Source organism: Rhinatrema bivittatum, chromosome 18, assembly GCF_901001135.1.
Source record: "Rhinatrema bivittatum chromosome 18, aRhiBiv1.1, whole genome shotgun sequence".
NCBI lineage: Eukaryota > Metazoa > Chordata > Amphibia > Gymnophiona > Rhinatrematidae > Rhinatrema > Rhinatrema bivittatum.
Genome location: NC_042632.1, coordinates 36,865,793 through 36,885,255, shown reverse-complemented (window position 1 = coordinate 36,885,255; position 19,463 = coordinate 36,865,793). Strand labels below are relative to the sequence as shown.

The window sequence follows — 19,463 nt, the reverse complement described above, 5'->3', positions numbered from 1 at the left end:
TGAGATGACCCAGATGTGTTGCCATGTCCTGGAACAATGTCTTAATGGAGCTGGCTCAGCTCAGAAGTACTTCACCCAAGAATCACATTTACTAGTTTATGACAAACAATAATCACAGATACAACTCAAACATCTACAGTTGTGCTCCAATAAACTAATAAAACCCCCTCAGTTAACAAAAATAAAATAATAATAATAAAAAAACCCTCAGTTATAATTGAACCCTTTAGAAATGCTCCGTGAAACAATACAGCCTTTAACGTTTCCTAAATGTAACATTGTCAATGAAGCTACAAGCTATAAGTAAGAGTTCCACATTGTAGCCCCCTCAAGATCAACTGAGCCGCAACATTTTGAAGTGACTTATAATCTAGAGAGGAAAACAGAAGCGCATGAACAGTTATACAAAATCCTCCACTGCCAAAATATATCTGAGCTGACAAAATAATCATAACTTTAAAAAAAACTGATTTTAACACTGCCTGTACCTGGGTCTTTAGGGAAAACTGAGAAATCAGTGAGGATCCCTTCGAATCTTAAAGCAGCACAACTATCTGGACGAGGCGCACAACTCACCCAAACCACCTCAGCAACGTTCAACCTCAATCTCTTAGCCTTCATCCATAAGCTAATGACCTGAAATGGTTGTAAAATAGATCCAATAGTTACCATAAAATTACCAGTTACAGGAAATTGCAGTTGTGTATCACCTGCAGAAACCTTATAATGCAGACCCAGATTTCACATCACCTGACAAGAGGGTTAGAGATGGCTGTTTAAAAAGCACAGAGAATAAAGCAGATCGCTATGGATCCCCAGCTTGAATAGGCCGTCAAGTAGATCTGCTTTTATACTGCCGACGGGACAAAAAAAGATAGCGTCCCAAGCCAAAGAGGTTGACAAATAAATCAAAGGCTTCTGGTCGACAAAGCCCACTCACAAGACTATTACATTTAGAAAAGGGAATTTGAAAATAACACAAAACATAATAATTATCTTTTTTTTATTCTTTCCTTCAGTTGAGAGTTTATAATCAACCAATCAGTGTGAGCTCTCGTTAGATTGGGCCCCACTGAAACTCACAGCTGATTTGGATGGGGCATGGAAGTTTTGAAAAATGATTTCATTTGCACCAACTCACTGTGACTCTTATCCCTCCCATGCAGACATGTTGCAGGTTTTCTATCTTCAACAAGCTTTTTGTAACATGTTCTGAACTTTGGTATTTGATTCTCAAGGATAGTGTGACAGTGAGAAGAATCCATCAGCCTTCAAAGTGCCAGTAAGCACTTACGCTTCGCTGCAGAGTATAGAGGCGTCATAACCTGCCTTTCAGTACTTTAATCCCAAACATTATCCAGCTATTTACAGATGGCAGCTGTGTGTATTCAGTAATTCCATTCAAGTTCTCGTTCATCAGAAAACTCCAGTCCACATGGTTCTATTTAAAGGAATACATAACACTTAAAAAAAAAATCACTTCTGTGTCATGTCAAATATATATTTGTCTATTCTCCAGAAGGGTATGGTGGGAGGGGGTTTTTGTTGTTTTGCTATATTCCTCAAGTTGAATGGACCTGAACTAGTCATTTGTCCTTCAACAGTTGTTTTGATCTCCCAAACATTATAGGGGCTGCTCTCTGACCACACAGTACTGTAGCTGAAAGGCAATCGCCGCTTCTCCCGCAAATTTTACTGAATCGGCCCGATTGAAAGGAATCTGAAATGAAACTGAATAGTGGAAGTACAGCACTTGCTAGGTTTAAAGATTTCAGTGCCAACCCAAACACTGACGTTTGAATGCTGAGCTATAGCATTCGGCGTCTTATGAATTGCTAAAGTCTTGTGCACATTCCCTGTCATTCCCCCTCCCCCCACGATCACCTGTGCACACTCACACTCAGCCATACCAACATGACCTGTCCTCTCCTCCTGATCTACCCTCTCCCCGTCTGTCATTTTGTGCTTCGATACATTCCTTTAATGACAGCACAGATTGTATTTTATATTTCAGTAAGGTACTAGAACAATCTAAACATCTTCGTGCTGCTATGTGAATAATTACGCATTGGTTTATGGGTAGAACAAGTGGAATTTTGCCAGTGTTATTTTTTCCTTTTAAAGGTTTATGCAATGTTTTGAGAACATGATTACATTGCCCTAGAGTGCTGTGCAAACTTAACTTTTGACCTGAAAAACCCTCTCTCAATTGATTTTGAACTGGGTGACCTCTGGTAACTTTACAACTGTTTGTAACAGATTTAGCAATGCACCAGAAATTTCTCTGCTATTCAGGTTGTGGAAGAAGGAGGAGAATTCACAAATACCTCCTCTCTGTCTCTCCACCCGCAAGCTGTACAATCAGTTTGGGATAGTCATAAAAGAAAGCACTATATACCCCTCCCTCTGATGCATCTTACTGATTGTACAGTGAGGGTCAGGGCTTTGGAAGGAAAGGAAAAGGGGATCTCAGGAATTCGGCACAATTAAATAACAGCTTTTTAATATCAGAAAGAGTTGTGGAGCAGGTAGCAGTTGCATGCAGATGTTTGGATAATAAGCCAAGATGCCCTTATTACTTAATTCTGGAGGTGCTCCCCTGAACTGGGAGCATTTTCACAATGGTATCTTGACTGAACATTTCAGAATCTGACACATGTTAACCATGTTGTTTTATTTTTGGAAGAAATGGATCAAAAGCTTGGAGATTCCTGAATGAGCTAAACTAACTTTTGACAGACCTCCTTTTACAATGGAAATTCCAGAGGAATAAAAGGCTGGAATCAACACTGGCCACATGATCTCGCCATTCCCTTAGGGAATTAAGTTTTAATCGTAAAATTCCAGTCAGATCTAAATTCAGCAAAAGCCGATGAGCGGACAAGGCATCTGGCTAATGTCACAGATATTCAGCAGGACAAGTCTAACTTTAACTGGATAACTTTAAATCTAACCAGATATATTCAGAATAGTAAGCAGTAACTCTAGCTTACTATTTTCCAAATATAGCTGGGACCCTTAAAAAAAAAAAACCAACCAAAAAAAACTTCCTGGGCATTCAGATCTAATCCCTCACTCCTTCACGTTCTCAAAATATTTACTGTGTGTTAGTGACTGATCCCCCCTCCCACTAGTCTGAATGCCTAGAAATGGGTTTGTTTGTTTTTTTTTGTTTGTTTTAAGGGTCTCAGCTATATTTGGAAAATAGCAGGCTAGGGTTAAACTTACCTGGATACTTTTAAACCTACTTGGCTATATTCAGAATATATCTGGTTAAATTTAGACTTGTTCCGCTGAATATCTGTGACAAGTTATCTGGTCACAGATAACTTGGACAGAAGACTTATCCTCTCACCGGCTTGCTGAATATAGATCTGATAGAATCTTACGATTAAAAAATTAATTCCAACAAAATATTTAAAAAAAAGTTGAAGGTCATCGCCCTCCTTGATATAACAAATAGATTCACCAATCACACGTTGTTTGCATATGCTACGTGTGGGAAGGAGAACAAAAGTACCATGCTTTTCATTGGGATTTGGAGGGGGTCTGCAATTATGAGGAGGCTGGGGAGGGTGCCGTTGAGATTGCGAGTGGGTGTGGAGGGGTAAGAGGGGGCTCGATGAATTTGTATGTTATATAGTGAACGGAAGGGGGGGGGGCTGGCCTCGGGTTTACTACGACTCATCTTTTTTTAATTTAGAGGGTTAGGAGGGGATCAGGTGCTAGCCCACTGTACCTTTAAGAATTCTGAATATAGCTGGTAAAACTACTGTCAGGTACATGCACCCCAGGACTGCACTGTCTTTGAGTTAAACAGCTAACTTATCTGGATAAGTCTGAATATCAACTAAGTCAACCGGATAACATAGCTCTATTTCAGAATGGACCCGTACTACCTCCTTTTTTTTAATCCAGATAATGACTTATCCAGCTAAACCTTGGCCGGCCCGTGCTGGGACTTTATTTAAACCTTAGGTTTGTCCAGCTAAGTCTGAGACTTAGCCAGACAAAAAATGTAGAATATTGATTTCTGTAAATTTAGATCTGTTTTTCCCACAGTCTCTCTGAAGAGAATGTAAGTGATTTGTGGTTAATTTATCTTTTTTTGCAGTTGGTTAATGGAGCACCCTACTTCAGGTCCAAATGTAATGGCAGCACCAATTGGAACTATTCTTCCCAGCATTTTGTGAACGATGGTGCATGGCACTCAGTCCTGCTGGAAGTGAAGGGTTCCTCCTTTCATCTTTGTATTGATGGCTTAGGAGAAAGAATATCCCTGCCCCAGCCCCTTTCCTGTGAACTCCCTCATCCAAAAGAAGAGATGACCATCGGAGGTCTTGTCCACCATCATCACCTTCAGAGGGTATCACAGGCATTCAGAGGCTGCCTGGATGATATCAGCATCAATGGGCAGGATGTCCTAGAGCTCAGGGAGATGAAAGCTGGCGGAGCGATAGAGGAGGTGGGCATAAAGCAGTGCTGTTCCCATGGTGGTGCCTGTATGGGTGACCCCTGCCAAAATGGAGGCTTCTGTGTTGAGCTTCATGGAGGAGGTAAGTGTATATCCTAAATCAAATGATAGATAAAACAGCAGTACAATACCATAAAATAAAAAAGGCATATAAAAGCAAATTTATAAAAGAATAATGATACCATAAAAACAAACTCTTAAAGTAACCAAAACTTAATCATCAAACACCTGTCCCTTTTAAGTGGCCACTACTCCCCCTAAACCTTCCAACGCTGGAATTTTCCTCCTCTTCCTGTGGTATAGTGGGATAAGTATATATAGGTTACCACAGCAGAACTAGAAATGTCAACTGGCCTGTGTTCAGCCGGCCTGGAAAATTTTTATGTGGCCAATTTTTGAACTGCCCCCTCTCGCTGCTCACCAGTTGTGTTCAAAAGGGGCAGAGCTGGATGTAAGATGGGAGGAAGCTGCCAATTCTGCTACCTCTCCTCTTCCTCCCCAGTCATGATAAAGGGAGCACTGGACAGTTCTTCTGCTATTTGCTTCCGGCCTTTCCCCCTGTCTTCGCATGTGCTGCCTGTTGCTGTGGGGATAGGAGGGGGAAGATAATGCAGCCGACACCCAACACCTACTCTCTGCTTCAGGAACTGAACTCCAGGCTCACTACTGGTGAAGAGAGGAGGAAGTCACTGGGCCAGCTGTGAGTAATTAGTGGGGAGGTGAGGAGGCGGTGAATGCTAATAGAGAGGAGAAGGTGAATGGTCATTGAGAAGGCTGGCAAGAGGCTGAATACTGGAGTAGGATGATGTTGAAAAAGGGTGAATGCTGGTGGAGGAGTGATGAAGAAGCGATGAATACAGGGGAGGGGTAAAGGAGGAATGGAAGGTGAGAGAGGAGGTGAATGCTGGGAAAGGGAGATGACAAAAATGCATGCTGGAGCTTGGTGAGGAACAGGAAAAAGCTGGAGGAAGCATGAAAAGGAATAGGAGTGATGAGAAGGTGAATGCTGGGGTGTGCTAAGTCATAGGGAGGGAGCAATGCTGGGAGAGTGATAAAGAGGGAGTGAATTCTGGAGGAGTGATGAGGAAAGAGTTGCATGCTGTGGACAAATTTGAGGAGCAAGTGAATGCTGGAAGCATGGAGGGGGTGAATGCTAAATGCCATTGAGGTGGAGGGCAGGTGACAGGGACATAGGCAAGAAGAGTGGGCACAGGAGAACGTGCATGTGGCTTGGGTCGTGTCTGCTCCATCCTCAGCCTCACCCTGCCCCTCTCTTTCTCCTCAAACTGCCTTGGAAGGGAGAGGCTGGAACATGACGCAGAGAGATAATTTGCAAGGGCTGAGACAGAAGCCTGTTAAATCAGCTCCGTAGCACTGTAGCGTCCTTCAGATGGCTGAATAAGCTTCATGTTTGTTGACTCTCTGTCAGATTGTAAATTATGCACTGTTTCCCTAAATGCAGAATCATAGGCGCCAGGGGGCACTGCTTGAGACCAGTAGTGAAAGCATTTGGGTTTACTTCAGTAATTATAAAGTCATGGTGCATAATTTGTAGATTTAAGGGTATGTGAGCCCTGGGTTTGCTTGCTTTACCGTTTTTAATGGTTAATTTTCCAAATTTTGATTAAATACAGTTGGAATTGTAATCCCATTGACACCTTTGAAAAAAATATTCACAAAACATAGCAAGCAAATTAATGGATGCATAAATAACATAACAATATTCAGTAAACCTGTATACTAAGAAGCTCTTTACATATGTTTATTCATATTACTGATATCAAATAGGACAAAAAAAAAAAGCAGACCCATCCAAAAAATGAGGAAGCAGGATAAAAGTAATAATAGACAAATCTTGTTAAACTCAATCAAAAGAATGCAAACTATCTGGAGACTAAATCATTTATACCCATAGTGACTTATAGGCTGTAATCCCATATGGGAAGGGGGGTTAGCAAAATGTTCATTTAAGGGAGCAATAACTTAGCTAAATGAGCTTGATGAAAGCTGGAACCATTGTGGTGGACAAGAAAGGTTTTGATGACTCAGTTCTGGAACATCCACCCCCCATACCTTCCACAGCATCCCTAGCCATGCGTTTGTACGGATCGCTTGAAATAACACTTCAAAAATTCTTGCAATTGGTCAGTATCGTAGAAAAGATAACTCCAACCGTTGTGGTTCACCTTAAGCTTTCAGGGAGGTAAAAAAAAAAAAAAAATTCTGCACCTATTTCTTGGAGATTTCAAAACCCAATCTCAGTTGCAGTTTACCTTTTTTTTTTTTTGGAAACAACGCTCCCGGTTCTAGGGTATGCGAGCCTGCGTCCCTTCGTTATGGGTAACCGAAGCTTCTTGCTGTGTTGTATTAAGCTCTCGTGCTCTCTCTCGCTCTTGTCTCTCTAGGTTACACCTGCATGTGCCCCCCCTCCTTTGCAGGCCAGCATTGTGAACTCGGGGACGAGCCATGTGACTCCCAGCCTTGCTTCCATGGAGGGACCTGCGTTTCCACACCCAAAGGTTACGCCTGTAGCTGCCCACTCCAGTATCAGGGAGAAAGGTAATAAGAGAGGGAGGAAGACAGGTGGGGCAGTCGGGAAGGGAGGGACAGAGAGGAGGAGGACCTGGTACCCCAGTCCAAGCTAGAATACTCGGAGAGAGTGGGAATGGGGTCCTGTTGCAACCAAAATCCTATGAATAGGCCCCTCTTGTACTTCCTTGATTTTCCAGCAGATGGGAATGTTGTTTTGGTTATAAGAGCAAATCATGCCTACAAAAATCTGCAAAAGAAATTCAATAAAACATTTTAAGTTCTTTTACAAGTTTTATCTATATGTTTTTCGGTTTGCTTTTTGTTTCATTTATTATTTTGCTGTGCAATAGTTGAAAAAAAAATCAAACATTTTAATTTTTTTTGTAGGGAGAAGACCAATTTTCTTTGGGGGCATGCTCATTTTTCAAAGAAAATCGGTCTTTTCCCTAAAAAGATACAGGGAAGTTTTCACGTGCATTTTACTTTTATGTGCAAGATAAAAATGTATAAAACATTGCACAAGAGTATATAGAACATAAGCATAATAGATCAGTGCTTAAAACGGTCCCAATTATGCTATGAAGGAGAAAAATCATTATTAAGTAACCTTAGCGTGGGTTTGTGATGGTCCCCTTATGAAATAAGATTTTTGCTGAGTGAATACGGTGTGATTTTTCAAGATATATTATAAAACTGAATGCTCATTTTTGGTGGCTGTAGCATTTACCTCTGTGACTGCAAGTTAGAAATACTGTTAGTAAATGACGAGGCCTGTGTTTTCCTTACAGTGAAGTCAATAGAGCATTCTCTCATTGAATGTTTCAAATGAACCTAATGAATGACTATGAACCAAACCAACTTTTTTTTGACTCTGCACATCCTTAGTCCTTTCACCCCAGGCTTGGCTTTTTTTGAGTGGGGAGAGGATAAACCTCCAGAGCCCAATGCATACAGGGGGAATGTTTATTATGCTCACTTTCTTCCCTTCTTGAGTGTAAATAACCAATGCAACCTTCTGTATTCTGTGTCGATGCCCCAAAATGCGCCGGACACTCAAGTGGGATGTTCCAAATCAAACTTTACTGTAACATAAATCTTCAATCATCTGGCACTCTAAACTTCCCGTTGCAAACTTGATCTCAAGTCCTGCTCCTTTGAGCGAGTGACCTTCAGGGTGGCAGGCATTAGGAACACCTTCTCCCTCCAGGTGGTGGAATCCAGGTTCCCAGTACAGGACTGGGGCTTCTCCTGTTCTCCCCTGGTTTTTTTACTGGATCTTTCGGTTAGAAAATCCCGAACTGCAGCAACAGATGAAATCCTTGCTCCCTCTCTTGGACAAGAAGGGTGGCAAAACTTCCTCCTAACACAAAAGTAACAAAAAGCTTCTCTAACCCCCCACAAAAATCTTCCACTGCTTCCCCACCCCCTCCATTCTGTAGGATGGGAGCCGTAGATCTTCTTCTTTTTTCCTGACTTTCTCCATGAAGGGGGGAAAAATTCTTCCAAAGGCAGGACCAGGGATCCACCCTTGCAAAATCCATTTCTCACAACACCTGAGACAAACCCTGGCAGACTGGTTGGATACTGGGCCAAGGACCGGCCTTTCCCTTCCTCCCAGCTGTCTAGCTGTGGGGGCCTGAAATTGGTAGCCACACCAAGACTAAACCAAAATGCAATTAAGCAGGTAGGAGACCCCCCCCCCCCCCTCAGCAATCCTTAGAGGAGGTGCAGATTTGGAATGGTTTAGGCTCCCATCCTCATGTCCTACTCAAAGCCTGAGCTAGGGACATCTACTGGAGACCCAGGAGATCTCTACAAATATATATAGAAGATGATACCTTTTTATTAGACTAACACTACATTTCTTGACTAAACCTCTCTTCCTCAGGTCAGAATTTAAAGTGAGCAGAAAGTAATACTACCAGAAACTCTGTATAACAGTGTGACTGCAATAAGTGACTCATGAAAGTCATTCCAACGATAGGGGGAAAGGGGATGCGTTGGGGATTGATGTGTGATCAGAAAGTAACAAGAAATATAATATTATGGCTCATAATTTGATAGGAAACCTAGGTCTCTGAGTCCTTTATTTTTTTTGGTTAGTTCCAAAATGTCTGATCATTTTAACTTCAAAAGGAAAAGGAGGAATAACACATCTTGCTAAATAAATAAGAAGGGAATAAACAGTGAGAAATTTGCTACTACCAGCTGTAAAAATGGTTTACTTCTCTGTACTTTGGATGTACAGTGAAAGCCCCATTATCCCACACGTAGCAATCTGGAAGGCTCAGGGCATCTCATCCAGGAATTAGAGGAAGGGGGAAGGTTGATTCAGGAAGAATAGTAACTCCGGCCTCACTCCCTCCCCTTCCTGTTCCCAGGCTGCTGCCAGCTGGAGAAGCAGCCTCTCAGATGACTGGGGTATTTCATTAACTTGCAGAGCCCATTTTCCATGCATGCTGGATAACTGGGTTTTTACTTTAGGTTCACATCTTCCGTGTTAAAGGTTTTTTTGGCTATCACCCACAGTATTTTCTTTTGTTTTGCCAATAATTGTTGATTATATTTATAAAAGGTGCTGAACAGTGGTCTCTAATATCTAATTGATAGCATATATTATAGAACTTAGATAAAATGCTGCTCTCCCATGTACCATCAAGTCAAAGAACTGTTGCTTAACCCCAGTTGATTGCAAATCATTTTCTCAGGCTGATGCAATACCATGGGCTGGCCGTAGTGCACAGCTCAACATGCGATTGGACGGTCATCCATCACCCCCAGTGCTTTTCTGTAGTTCCTCAGACTTAATATCATGGCAATAAGTCGGAGGAACTGAAAAAGGAGAACCCTATAAAAAAATTTTTTTTTTTTTTTAAAGTGGGCCAGCAGTCAGGTTAGGAAAAGGGACACTCAAATAATGGACAAACATTTTCCTAACCCATGGCTGTGCACAGGTTAGGGAATTGAATGCTCATAAAATTGAGCGCCATTTTCCTAATCCACTGCCAGCCACCTCTCCTGGGTGCAGTGGGCCGATTGGAGCCGAGGAGGTGCTAGGGACACAAAATTTTCCCTAGCGCCTCCTTTTTTTTTTTTTTTTTACTGTGGCAGTCAGTTTAATTATTAAATCAGGTGCCCGGGAGAGGTGGATCCCCGCGTGTTAAGAGAGCGGGTGCTCAATTGTGAGCACCCATTTAACGTGCACCAACAGTTCATCGGCCTGAATGTCTGCTCAACTTGTGTAAAACAAACAAATCTTCAAACTGTATGACATAATCTAATACTTCTTATAATATTAATTGATAACGCCTGTTTGCTCTAGTGTACAAGAATGAATGAATGTCTCTTGCATGGGCCAACCCTGAATAGAAGCTATTTACTCCCATATCAGCAGCAACTACTGGGCAGTTATACTAAATTTGAGAAATAAATCTAAGTTAGATTGGAGCAGCCATGACAGTTAGCTGAGAAACGGTGCTGTACTACAAGTAGTAGTCAATAAGTAGAAATCCTGATTCCAGCATCAATGATTTCCTTAGCTACAATTAGGTCACTGTCCATAACTTCATAGTGGGCTGGTGAAAATGTATGAAGCCTTAACATCAAATCTTTACTTTCCGACAGTTTCTCCATTTGTTATAATGAAATGTTTTCTCAATACATGTAGTATGGGATCTATGCATATTTTTTCCCAAGTGTATACACAAGAAGATTCCATTGTATTTATGAAGCTTCTTTAGGACTTATTGACTCTTGCTTCCTTCTACAGGTGTGAGGAAGATGCTACGGGATGCCTGCAGAAACCCTGCTTGAATGCTGGCCGCTGCATGAAGACCGGTACCAATGCCTTGTACTGTAACTGCACCGAAGGTTACAAGGGTCATTTTTGTGAAGTAGTGATAACATCGGGCGACAAAGTCTCCAGCTTGGTGTCTGGACCCCAAGAAATAGCAGAAATTTTAGTCGGCATTGTGGGTATCCTTATATTAGTGGCAGTATTCGTCTTACTACGCAAACGCATCTGCCGCCAAATCAAGACCCACAAGCCTGTTGCCAAGGAGGATCCTGACGTTGTCGCCAAAAATGAATTGTCTAAGAACGTTGGGGTGGACACTCAGACGGCCGTGCCACCCATTGAACTGAACATTTTAAGCGGGAGGTCACAGAATGATCTGGACATGGCCAGTCACCACAAACAGCCGGATGGACCGGAGTTCATCACCTTTGGTTCAGGCAAGGCTCAGAAACAGAGAGTGACAGTAGTGTGTAGTGTGGCCCCCAACCTCCCGCCTGCACCACCCTCCAGCTCTGACAATGAATCCATCATCAAGAACACCTGGGAGGGTGAAGAATTCGGTCAGTTTCTTCTAATAAATCAATGTCGCCCAATTCTATAAACATAAAAATTCTTCATTCCTTTTAACTTATATTTACTCAGTTTGCCAGACAGAAAAAAGATTTTTTTGCTAATGTTGGATACTGGGCACCTACGAACAAACTCTGCGTGTACTTTTTTACTGTAATTGCTCAACGAAAAAGTACTCACAGAAATTTGTGTCTGCTTTCTTTGCAGCTTATTTTTTCGGCACAAACATTCATGCATAGTTTTACATAATCAAAACTTCACGTATTGTTAAATTCTCCACCGTACACTGCCCTCAGAACCACCGTTATGGGTACAAGTATGCGCGTAGTTGAACAGCGCATGTATTTTTACCTGTTAAACAGAAGGAGCAATTTTTAAAGCCTTGATGTCCGCAGGTAAAATGCTTTTTACCATTTACCTGGATTATAAAAGAAAAAGCTGTTTGAGAATTGCTTCCCCTGTATGTGGATAAAAGCCTGCACGTGGATCAACGACTGGTATACTTTTACCCACAGTAAAAGTAGATGGGATCCGAAGCGTGGGGTTAGGTCAGAGGTAGTAATAGCACGCAGGGCTTTGCAAGATGTTGTTTTTCAGGGAAAAAGTATCCACGGAATAGAGGCACATTATCTCCCTGGGTAATTTTTCCCCTAAGACATTTTCAAAGGGAAAGTACGCACCTACTTTTTTCTTTTGAAAATTGGTGCACAGGCCATGGGTATTTTCCCCCTTGACTTTGCAACACTTTCGCATCGTTTTTAAAAATTGCCCCCCCCCCCCCCACAAAAACTAATCTTGCCATTGTGTTGTCCATCGTCGTCATCATCATCAGAGGAGAAGGAGATTCTAAGTATTGGTGATACAGCAGAAAGAAGCTAGATGGGTTTTTGTTTGCAAGTCTGGCTCTGTGTTCTGAGACTAATGACTGAGTAGTAAACTGGACAGACATACGGCACTTTGCACATAGATAAAGTCTACCGGGTTGTCAGACCTTCTGCAGGCTTATATACCATGCTGTTCTCCCACAGGAGGACCCAAAGGGGATTTCGTCCTTTAAGATATCCGATGCCGCACTGATGTATTTTAACACATACCAAATAATGAAAACAATCCCAAAAGCAGCCCTCCCCATCCCCCAATGGGGACACATCACTCCTTTCATATTTCATTACGATAAATATAAACCACAGCCTACAACTACAAAGCATAATATAAAAATATACATAATAAAGCAATTAGCAGCAGAGTAAATACACTAAAATACTGTAATTTGTACACTAAAATATCCCATTGCCTAGAAATATCAGCGAGTCCCAAACCCCAGTCACTCCCAAAGGAGTGACTCACCCCAGAGGCAAGCCATTCCCACCATGGAGGTGGCCTAAAAGGCTCCCTCAGATGACAGAGAGTTGCTAGTGACTGGTGTCTGAGAGAGTCAACTGACTTGCCCATCCCTAATATTTAGTTAGATTTTTTTATTTTTCCATTTGCTAAAGTAAAAACAAAGTATCCCTAAGCCTCATTAACACCCCAAGCAGTTACGATAAAATCATCAATGAAATCATCCTGAGGCTGTGGTAGTTTCAAAAAAAGTCAGCACTTCAGTGTCTGCCATTATTTCAGGTGCCAGACAACTCTGGCAATTTACCCCCTTTGAAACCCCAGAGCACTTCGCATGGCTCTCCATTCACTTCGAGGCCAACATTCAAAGGCTTTTTCCAGGTAACATTTTGAGTTACCCGGACAAAACCTGCCATATGAAGATTTCCACCCATTAACTGGCTAAAAATGTAGCCCGTTAAGGAGAGGGGTTCTGGGGGCATCACTGCCCAGCTAAGGTAAGGCCGGTTGGAAAAGTGCCTGTCCCAAAGTTATCTGAATAACTGCATCTGGGTTTATTCAGCAGAGCACTTACCCAGTTACATTTCACTGACTATCCGGGTAATAATTATCCTCTCTCACCAGCTTGCTAAATATCAACTTGGGGGCATGCATTCCTTTTTAACAAATGGAATGAACAAGGCCATTTTGGATTTTTTCCAAATGGAAATGTACGGATGGATAGCAAAATTTGGCCAACTGCACTGGTGGAAGACACCTGTGATGTCACTCCAAGCAGCCGGTCTCATTATTTCAGCAGCAGAACTGGGCCAGTCCCAACCCAGACAGTTTTCTGACCCAGGACTACCCATCTGAGTCTGCCGGAGGCCCATTTAAATTTATTTATTTATTTATTCATTTTTAGTCGTTCAGTTTTTTTATTTTAGTTATTTTTTGTTTCAGGGCTTTTCTAATTTAATGTTTTGGTTTTTTTTTTCCTGGTTTGAAAACAAAACAAACCTAAATAAAAAATTAAAAGATCTGAAGCTAATATGAAAAAAAAAATCCCCACAACTAAGAAACAAAGCAAACCGAAAATGTTGGGGCTGGCCCATCCCTAATATCAACTTCTTAAACCCCAACCTTTGCAGTTCTTTCACCGTCCCACAGACCTTTGCCCATGCACTTCTAATCTGCAGTACCCAAGCAATTTCAGGCATAATCCTTGAACAGCACCCCCCTCTTTCACCCGCAATCGTCATCATGTCAAGGTCTCATATGGTTCTGCCAATATTCCCTCCATCTTTCCGTACTATTCTGGTAGCAAACCACTTCAGAGCAGAGGCTTGCAGACATGATTTAACATAAGAAATGGATAAATATCTCCTTGGAGGAGCTTGGGGTATAGAGCATTCATTGGGTCTGACCTGAGACTAAGTTATTTCATTTCTGAGCAAATAGGCTCCTGAAAGTCCACTGTCCTCCTCTTGTGTTTGGAAGGCCACTGCTACACTGGACCAGCAGGACTGCAAGCGTATTTTGAAAGGGAAGCTCCCTGTATAGTTTTTCTCTGGAAATAAGCAGGCCAGTTGCTGCCACAGGCACTTTACTATCTACAGACTTTGCACCTGCTTTGCAAATTTGGCACCGTGATTCAAAACGAAACCCCCACATGCTTTCTGCTGGCTCCACCCCTTCTCACACTGGCCCTTGCCCCTTTTTTGGTGCAAGTATTTTTATCTACAAAAAGGGCAGGGCGCAATTTTCAGCCCCTGATTTTACTGCTTAGTTATCAGAGTAAAATCTTTCGAAAACTGCTCTACCCCACTGAACCTCTTCAAATCTCTGACCATAAGGTTGCAGAAACTTAATAGATGAAACCAAAGAGTTATTAACCTGCACTTAGTATTTTGTAAACCAAACCCATCAATAAAAAGAAGTCATTTTAGCTCACCTTCAGAGCTTGGCTAGATCTGACTGCTATGTCATTCTTCAAGGTCATTGCTCAGATATTTTTAACCACTAAGGAAAAGCAAGGCTTAGTAGGTCAAATGCAGTCTTAATTTTTTTTAGAGAGATAAACGAAAGCCTATGCACAGGAGGAGATGGAAATTTACGCATGGACAGCAAATCAATATAATAGATAACACAAATACTATTTAAATGCCAAATATCCAAACAACAAAATGCGTTGTTATTTTTAATCAGCCTGAATGAATACATTAACAGAACAGGCTGTGAAGAAATAGATCTTTAAAAAACTATAATACACATTAAAATGAATAACTACAAAATATATTATGTGATGCTTTTTATTGGACTTACAAGACTTTTCTGCCTAACTCTTGAGATCTCTTCTCCATCCCTCATGTTAATACAAACTGAGCTATGGAAGAGGTTGTGTAAATATAATTCAAGTTAATTAAAGGTTGGATTCCAGTTTATTTGTACATTAGGACAATCTCTTCCTTAGCTTGTTTTGTACTGGCCTGATGAGGAGGGCATAACTCTCAGAAGTCACAAATGAATTAAGTTAGTCCAACAAAAAGGCATCACCTCTAACTCATTTGTTGAAGAGATGGTATAAACAGGCATTCATTTTAAATTTATTTTAGACAAAGTTAACAAGTTTGATTTTTTAAACGTAGGTTAGTAATTATTGTATTATGTGATGGTTATGTTTTACTTAAATGTTGATGTTTTGTTGTATGTAGCAAAATATACATTTTTAAAAAAAAATAAAATCTGTAATTCTTGATGAAGTTATAAAAACATCAAATAATTGTAATAACATATTTCTCAGTAATAATTCTAACATTTTAATTTCTGCTTTGATTACAGCATACCCAGGAGAAACTGCCTACTGGTCATCTGGCTACCATCCATCAACCCTACAGGATTATCCTCGCTATGAGATTATGCAGAACCCTGATCGTCCTCCTCCCATCCCTCCTCCTCCCAGAGACTCGGATGTAGTACTTTACGGTGGATTCCCTTTCCCCTTGGACCACAGCAACAAGCGAGCCCCCATCTCCCCTCACTACAGTAACCAGAGCCTGGAGGACCTAATGTCCTCCAGTCCCCTGGAGTCTCCGGCTTCTCACTGTCAGAACGAGTACACCGCCATCAGTTACTACCCCTCCCAGCTCCTGGAGAGTCAGGGCCCTCATTACCACCCTGATGCCAGCTACAAACGGGTTAACGTGCGCCTCAGTGTGGCTCACCCTTCCTACGCGCACGGCGAGATGGTGACCTCGGCCATCAGAACTCTTCCACTATCGCCTCCAACCCCCGAGGGCTCTGATTTGGTGGAAAGTGATTATGGAAGTAGCGAGGAAGTGATGTTTTAAATGGAAAATGGCACTTGGGAGTGGTGGAAACTTAGCCAGTGAAGGCAAGGTACTGAGGGGGGGGAAAAGTTGTAAACGTTCAGCCGAGGGTAACTTTGTTTGCCCACGCATCCCCTTCCCAGCTATTCACAATGGGAAAGCACTGATGTTTTCTACAATGGCAGCTGTATCGTAAAGCTCGTCTCGGCTGTCCCTTGAGTATCTGCAACATGTTCTTTCAAAGCGTTTCTACAACCGAGACGTAGAAATCTGCTGGGAGAACCTTAAAGTGGAGCGTGAGGACCGGAAAAATAAGGGACATGGAACGTTCATGTTGCTAAGGTTCCAGAACTAAAGCAAGATCTCCTTTTGCTGAATATCTGCGCCTCTCATACTGTTCATGCTATAACCTTACTATATTATTACAAGGATTACACTTAGGATTAGTCTAGGAATTCAGACTCTAATGTGCCATCTTGCTACCCAGACCACAGAAATGGTTTGTTACCCAAGGAGAAGTGGAAGATTTTCAGAGCAGATCATGCATCATTTAAAGGGTCAAAATTCTGCACTCATGTGTCCTTATCTACTTGGTCTGTCTTGTTGCCGGAAAATGCAGACTATCACTTTACCAGCCTTTGGTAAAGCACATCTGATTAGCTATTCCACACTTTTTATGACAGACAAGTAGGGAGAAACCCGTTAACTGCTTGCCCCTCTCCGTGCCAATTGAATGGTTACAGGCTGTGAATGGAAAAGTGCGGCATCCTCACAGCACTGTCCCGCAGGGTCCATAATCATGTTTTTAATGAGGCTAGAAATAGAAAACCCAGAATCGCATGGCAGTTTTCGACATGGCTTGCAGCCACCATCAGATGTGATCTTGAAATTGTGGGATGGACACCCAAAATGGGAGGCATCACATAGAGGGCAAGAGTGAAATGATGGATTGAGTTTCTTTCTTGTTGGAATGCAAGCAGTATAAAATTACTCTAACGGAACCAGCATGCTTTAATTAAACCCAGCTTTGTTAACTGGCCAAGTAAGGGCCAAAGCTTAACCTAACAACAACATGTAGTATGTGAGCTTTTGGGACCTCCTGGGTCAGTCTCTTTGGGTATTGAGTACTAGCGCATATTTTAACCAGTTACATTAAACTAAAGGAACGATGGACAGCTGTGAGGGCGAGCGGGCCTCAGGATTTCCTGGGAGGGTGGAGAGGAGAAATTTGTCACTGTGGACTGGAGACTGCCATTTTTTATAGTGTTTGTCCACAGGATTATATTCAGAAGGGACAGCCAAGTTGAAATCGCACCAGCTCGGCTCACTGATAAAGGCAAAGCCTGCAATGGTTCTTCAGAAAGTGAAAAGCCAATGTTTTGTGTGTTAGACTGCAAGAATTATTGTAAATACGTAAAGGGGCACCATTGGTTTGGGCAAGGTACACCACCAGCGAGGGCACTGCATGGGTTTCAGTAAGATACATAAGCTCTTTGGGTTCCAGCTTGGGGGCAATACAAGGCAAACCTGCTGAAGTACTGATGTGGTTTATCTTGCACAGCCATGAACATTGACAATATTTTATTTTATAAATAATAAATATTACTGTGTTGATAAAATGCCAAGGCAAAAGTCTGCAGCACCTACCCTGTCTCACTTAACTCCCAGCTCGACCTACATCACAATGAAGAGATCCACCTGCGGTACAGCGTGCAATGCAGTCCTGTGGTGTCACTCTTGAATTTGTGAGCAACTAAACATGCATCCTCTGGAGGAAAGGGGAGATATAATAGAGAAACTTAAATACACCCAAGGAATGATGATTCAACAGCAAGGAGGCTTTGGAAGGAAGGGGGGGGGGAGGGTCAAGGATGAGGCTTAGGAATAATCTTAGGAAATATTTCTATACAGAAAGGGCAGTAGATACATGGAACAGCCTCCTGCAGGAGACAAGGACAGTATCGGCACTGAGGGAAAGGCATGGGCTATAAATAGCTGAGCAGGAGATGTGGATGGGCAGGCTGGATGAGTCGGGTGGTCTTCATCTGTGTATGTGGGTTGGTGCGTGTGCATGTACACGTGATGGGGTGCATTGGTCTACCTGCCATCCTTTGCATCACTTGCCTTCATGTGGATGCTGTGACTTTTTTTTTTTTTAATATGGGTAATATGCATTTTCCTTGAGCATTTGAAAGTATTGTTTCTCTATGAGAGTTCAGCCATTTTTTATTTTTGGTAAGCAATAAAGAATTTTTATCTCAGTTCCTTGCCTCTTTTTTCTATCATTACATACTTTAAAACAGGGATGGGCATATATATATATATAAACAGATAAATGAATGAATTTATTTATTTATTTAAGGATTTTTATATACCGGGGTCCGTAAGAAACATCACCTCGGTTTACATTCAAACATTAATTCAGCAAAGAGCTTTACAATATAACATAATAACTGTATGAATATAAGACTAATTATAACTTTGTAAAAAAAAAAAAAAAATAAATTATGAATAGATAAGGGCCGGATTTTAAAAGGGTTACGCGTGCTGAGCCTATTTTAAAAAGGCCCGGCAAAGCACGTAAAGCCCCGGCCTTGCAAAAAGGGGCGGGGTGTGGACAGGGCGGTCCAGAGGCCTCTGACAGAGCGGCCATTGCTGCTCTGTGGGAGGATCGTGTGCCGGCGGGCTGCTGGCAGGTGCAAAAGGTAAGATAAACATTTTGGGGGGGGGGGAAGGTCAGGTTAGAGGGAGGGAACGGGGAAGGCAGCGCAGGTCGGCACGCGCAAGGTGCACAACTGTGCACCCCTTTGCGCACGCCGACCTCTGATTTTATAACTTGCGTGCGCCTGCGCAAGTTATAAAATCGGGTGTTCATGTGCGCGCACTGGGCCGGATTTTAAAAGCCCTGCGCGCATAAATCCGGCACATGGGTCCGACCATGGGATCCATGGGCCCAGAGCTAACGACATCCTTGCTTCCAATCTTGTGTTAGTTTTATGTGATCCTGCTCCTGGCCCTTCCACAATTTAATTTAATTTAATTTAATTTAATTTATTTTATTTATTTATTTAAAGTCTTTTCTATGCCGTCGCTAAGTTATATACCATCGCAACGGTTTACATGTAGGCACATAAGTAAGTTTGGAGTAAGCGTACTATAGAACATTCTAACCGGTGCCATTAAGTTTCGGTTACATTAAATCATAAAAATACATACAAATGTTTAGTGATGTAGGTTCTGGCCAGGTGTACCTAGAAGGTACTTTTACAGGTCAAAAAAAAAAATCACATTTACTGTGTTATCTTATTACATTCATTGTGTACCATGAACACCAAAGAGAAATATTAGGTATGGGAACCCAAATTTCTTTTCGTCTTGGTTCTTTTTTTTTTGTTTTTCATGTTCAGGGTTATTTTTGTTTGGGGGATCCACCATTAGTAAA

At 41.9% G+C, this 19,463-nt stretch overlaps 1 protein-coding gene across 1 annotated transcript in view; it reads left to right on the top strand.

The window, feature by feature from the left end:
* FAT2 (FAT atypical cadherin 2) overlaps positions 1–18,282 on the top strand; it is a 130,974-nt gene extending 112,692 nt beyond the window's left edge. The window contains exons 21-24 of the mRNA XM_029583345.1: positions 4,115–4,556; positions 6,880–7,033; positions 10,776–11,362; positions 15,534–18,282. Coding sequence (XP_029439205.1) covers positions 4,115–4,556; positions 6,880–7,033; positions 10,776–11,362; positions 15,534–16,042 — 1,692 coding nt within the window. The 3' untranslated portion in view covers positions 16,043–18,282. The remainder of the gene's footprint in view (positions 1–4,114; positions 4,557–6,879; positions 7,034–10,775; positions 11,363–15,533) is intronic.
* The last annotated feature ends 1,181 nt before the right edge of the window (positions 18,283–19,463 follow it).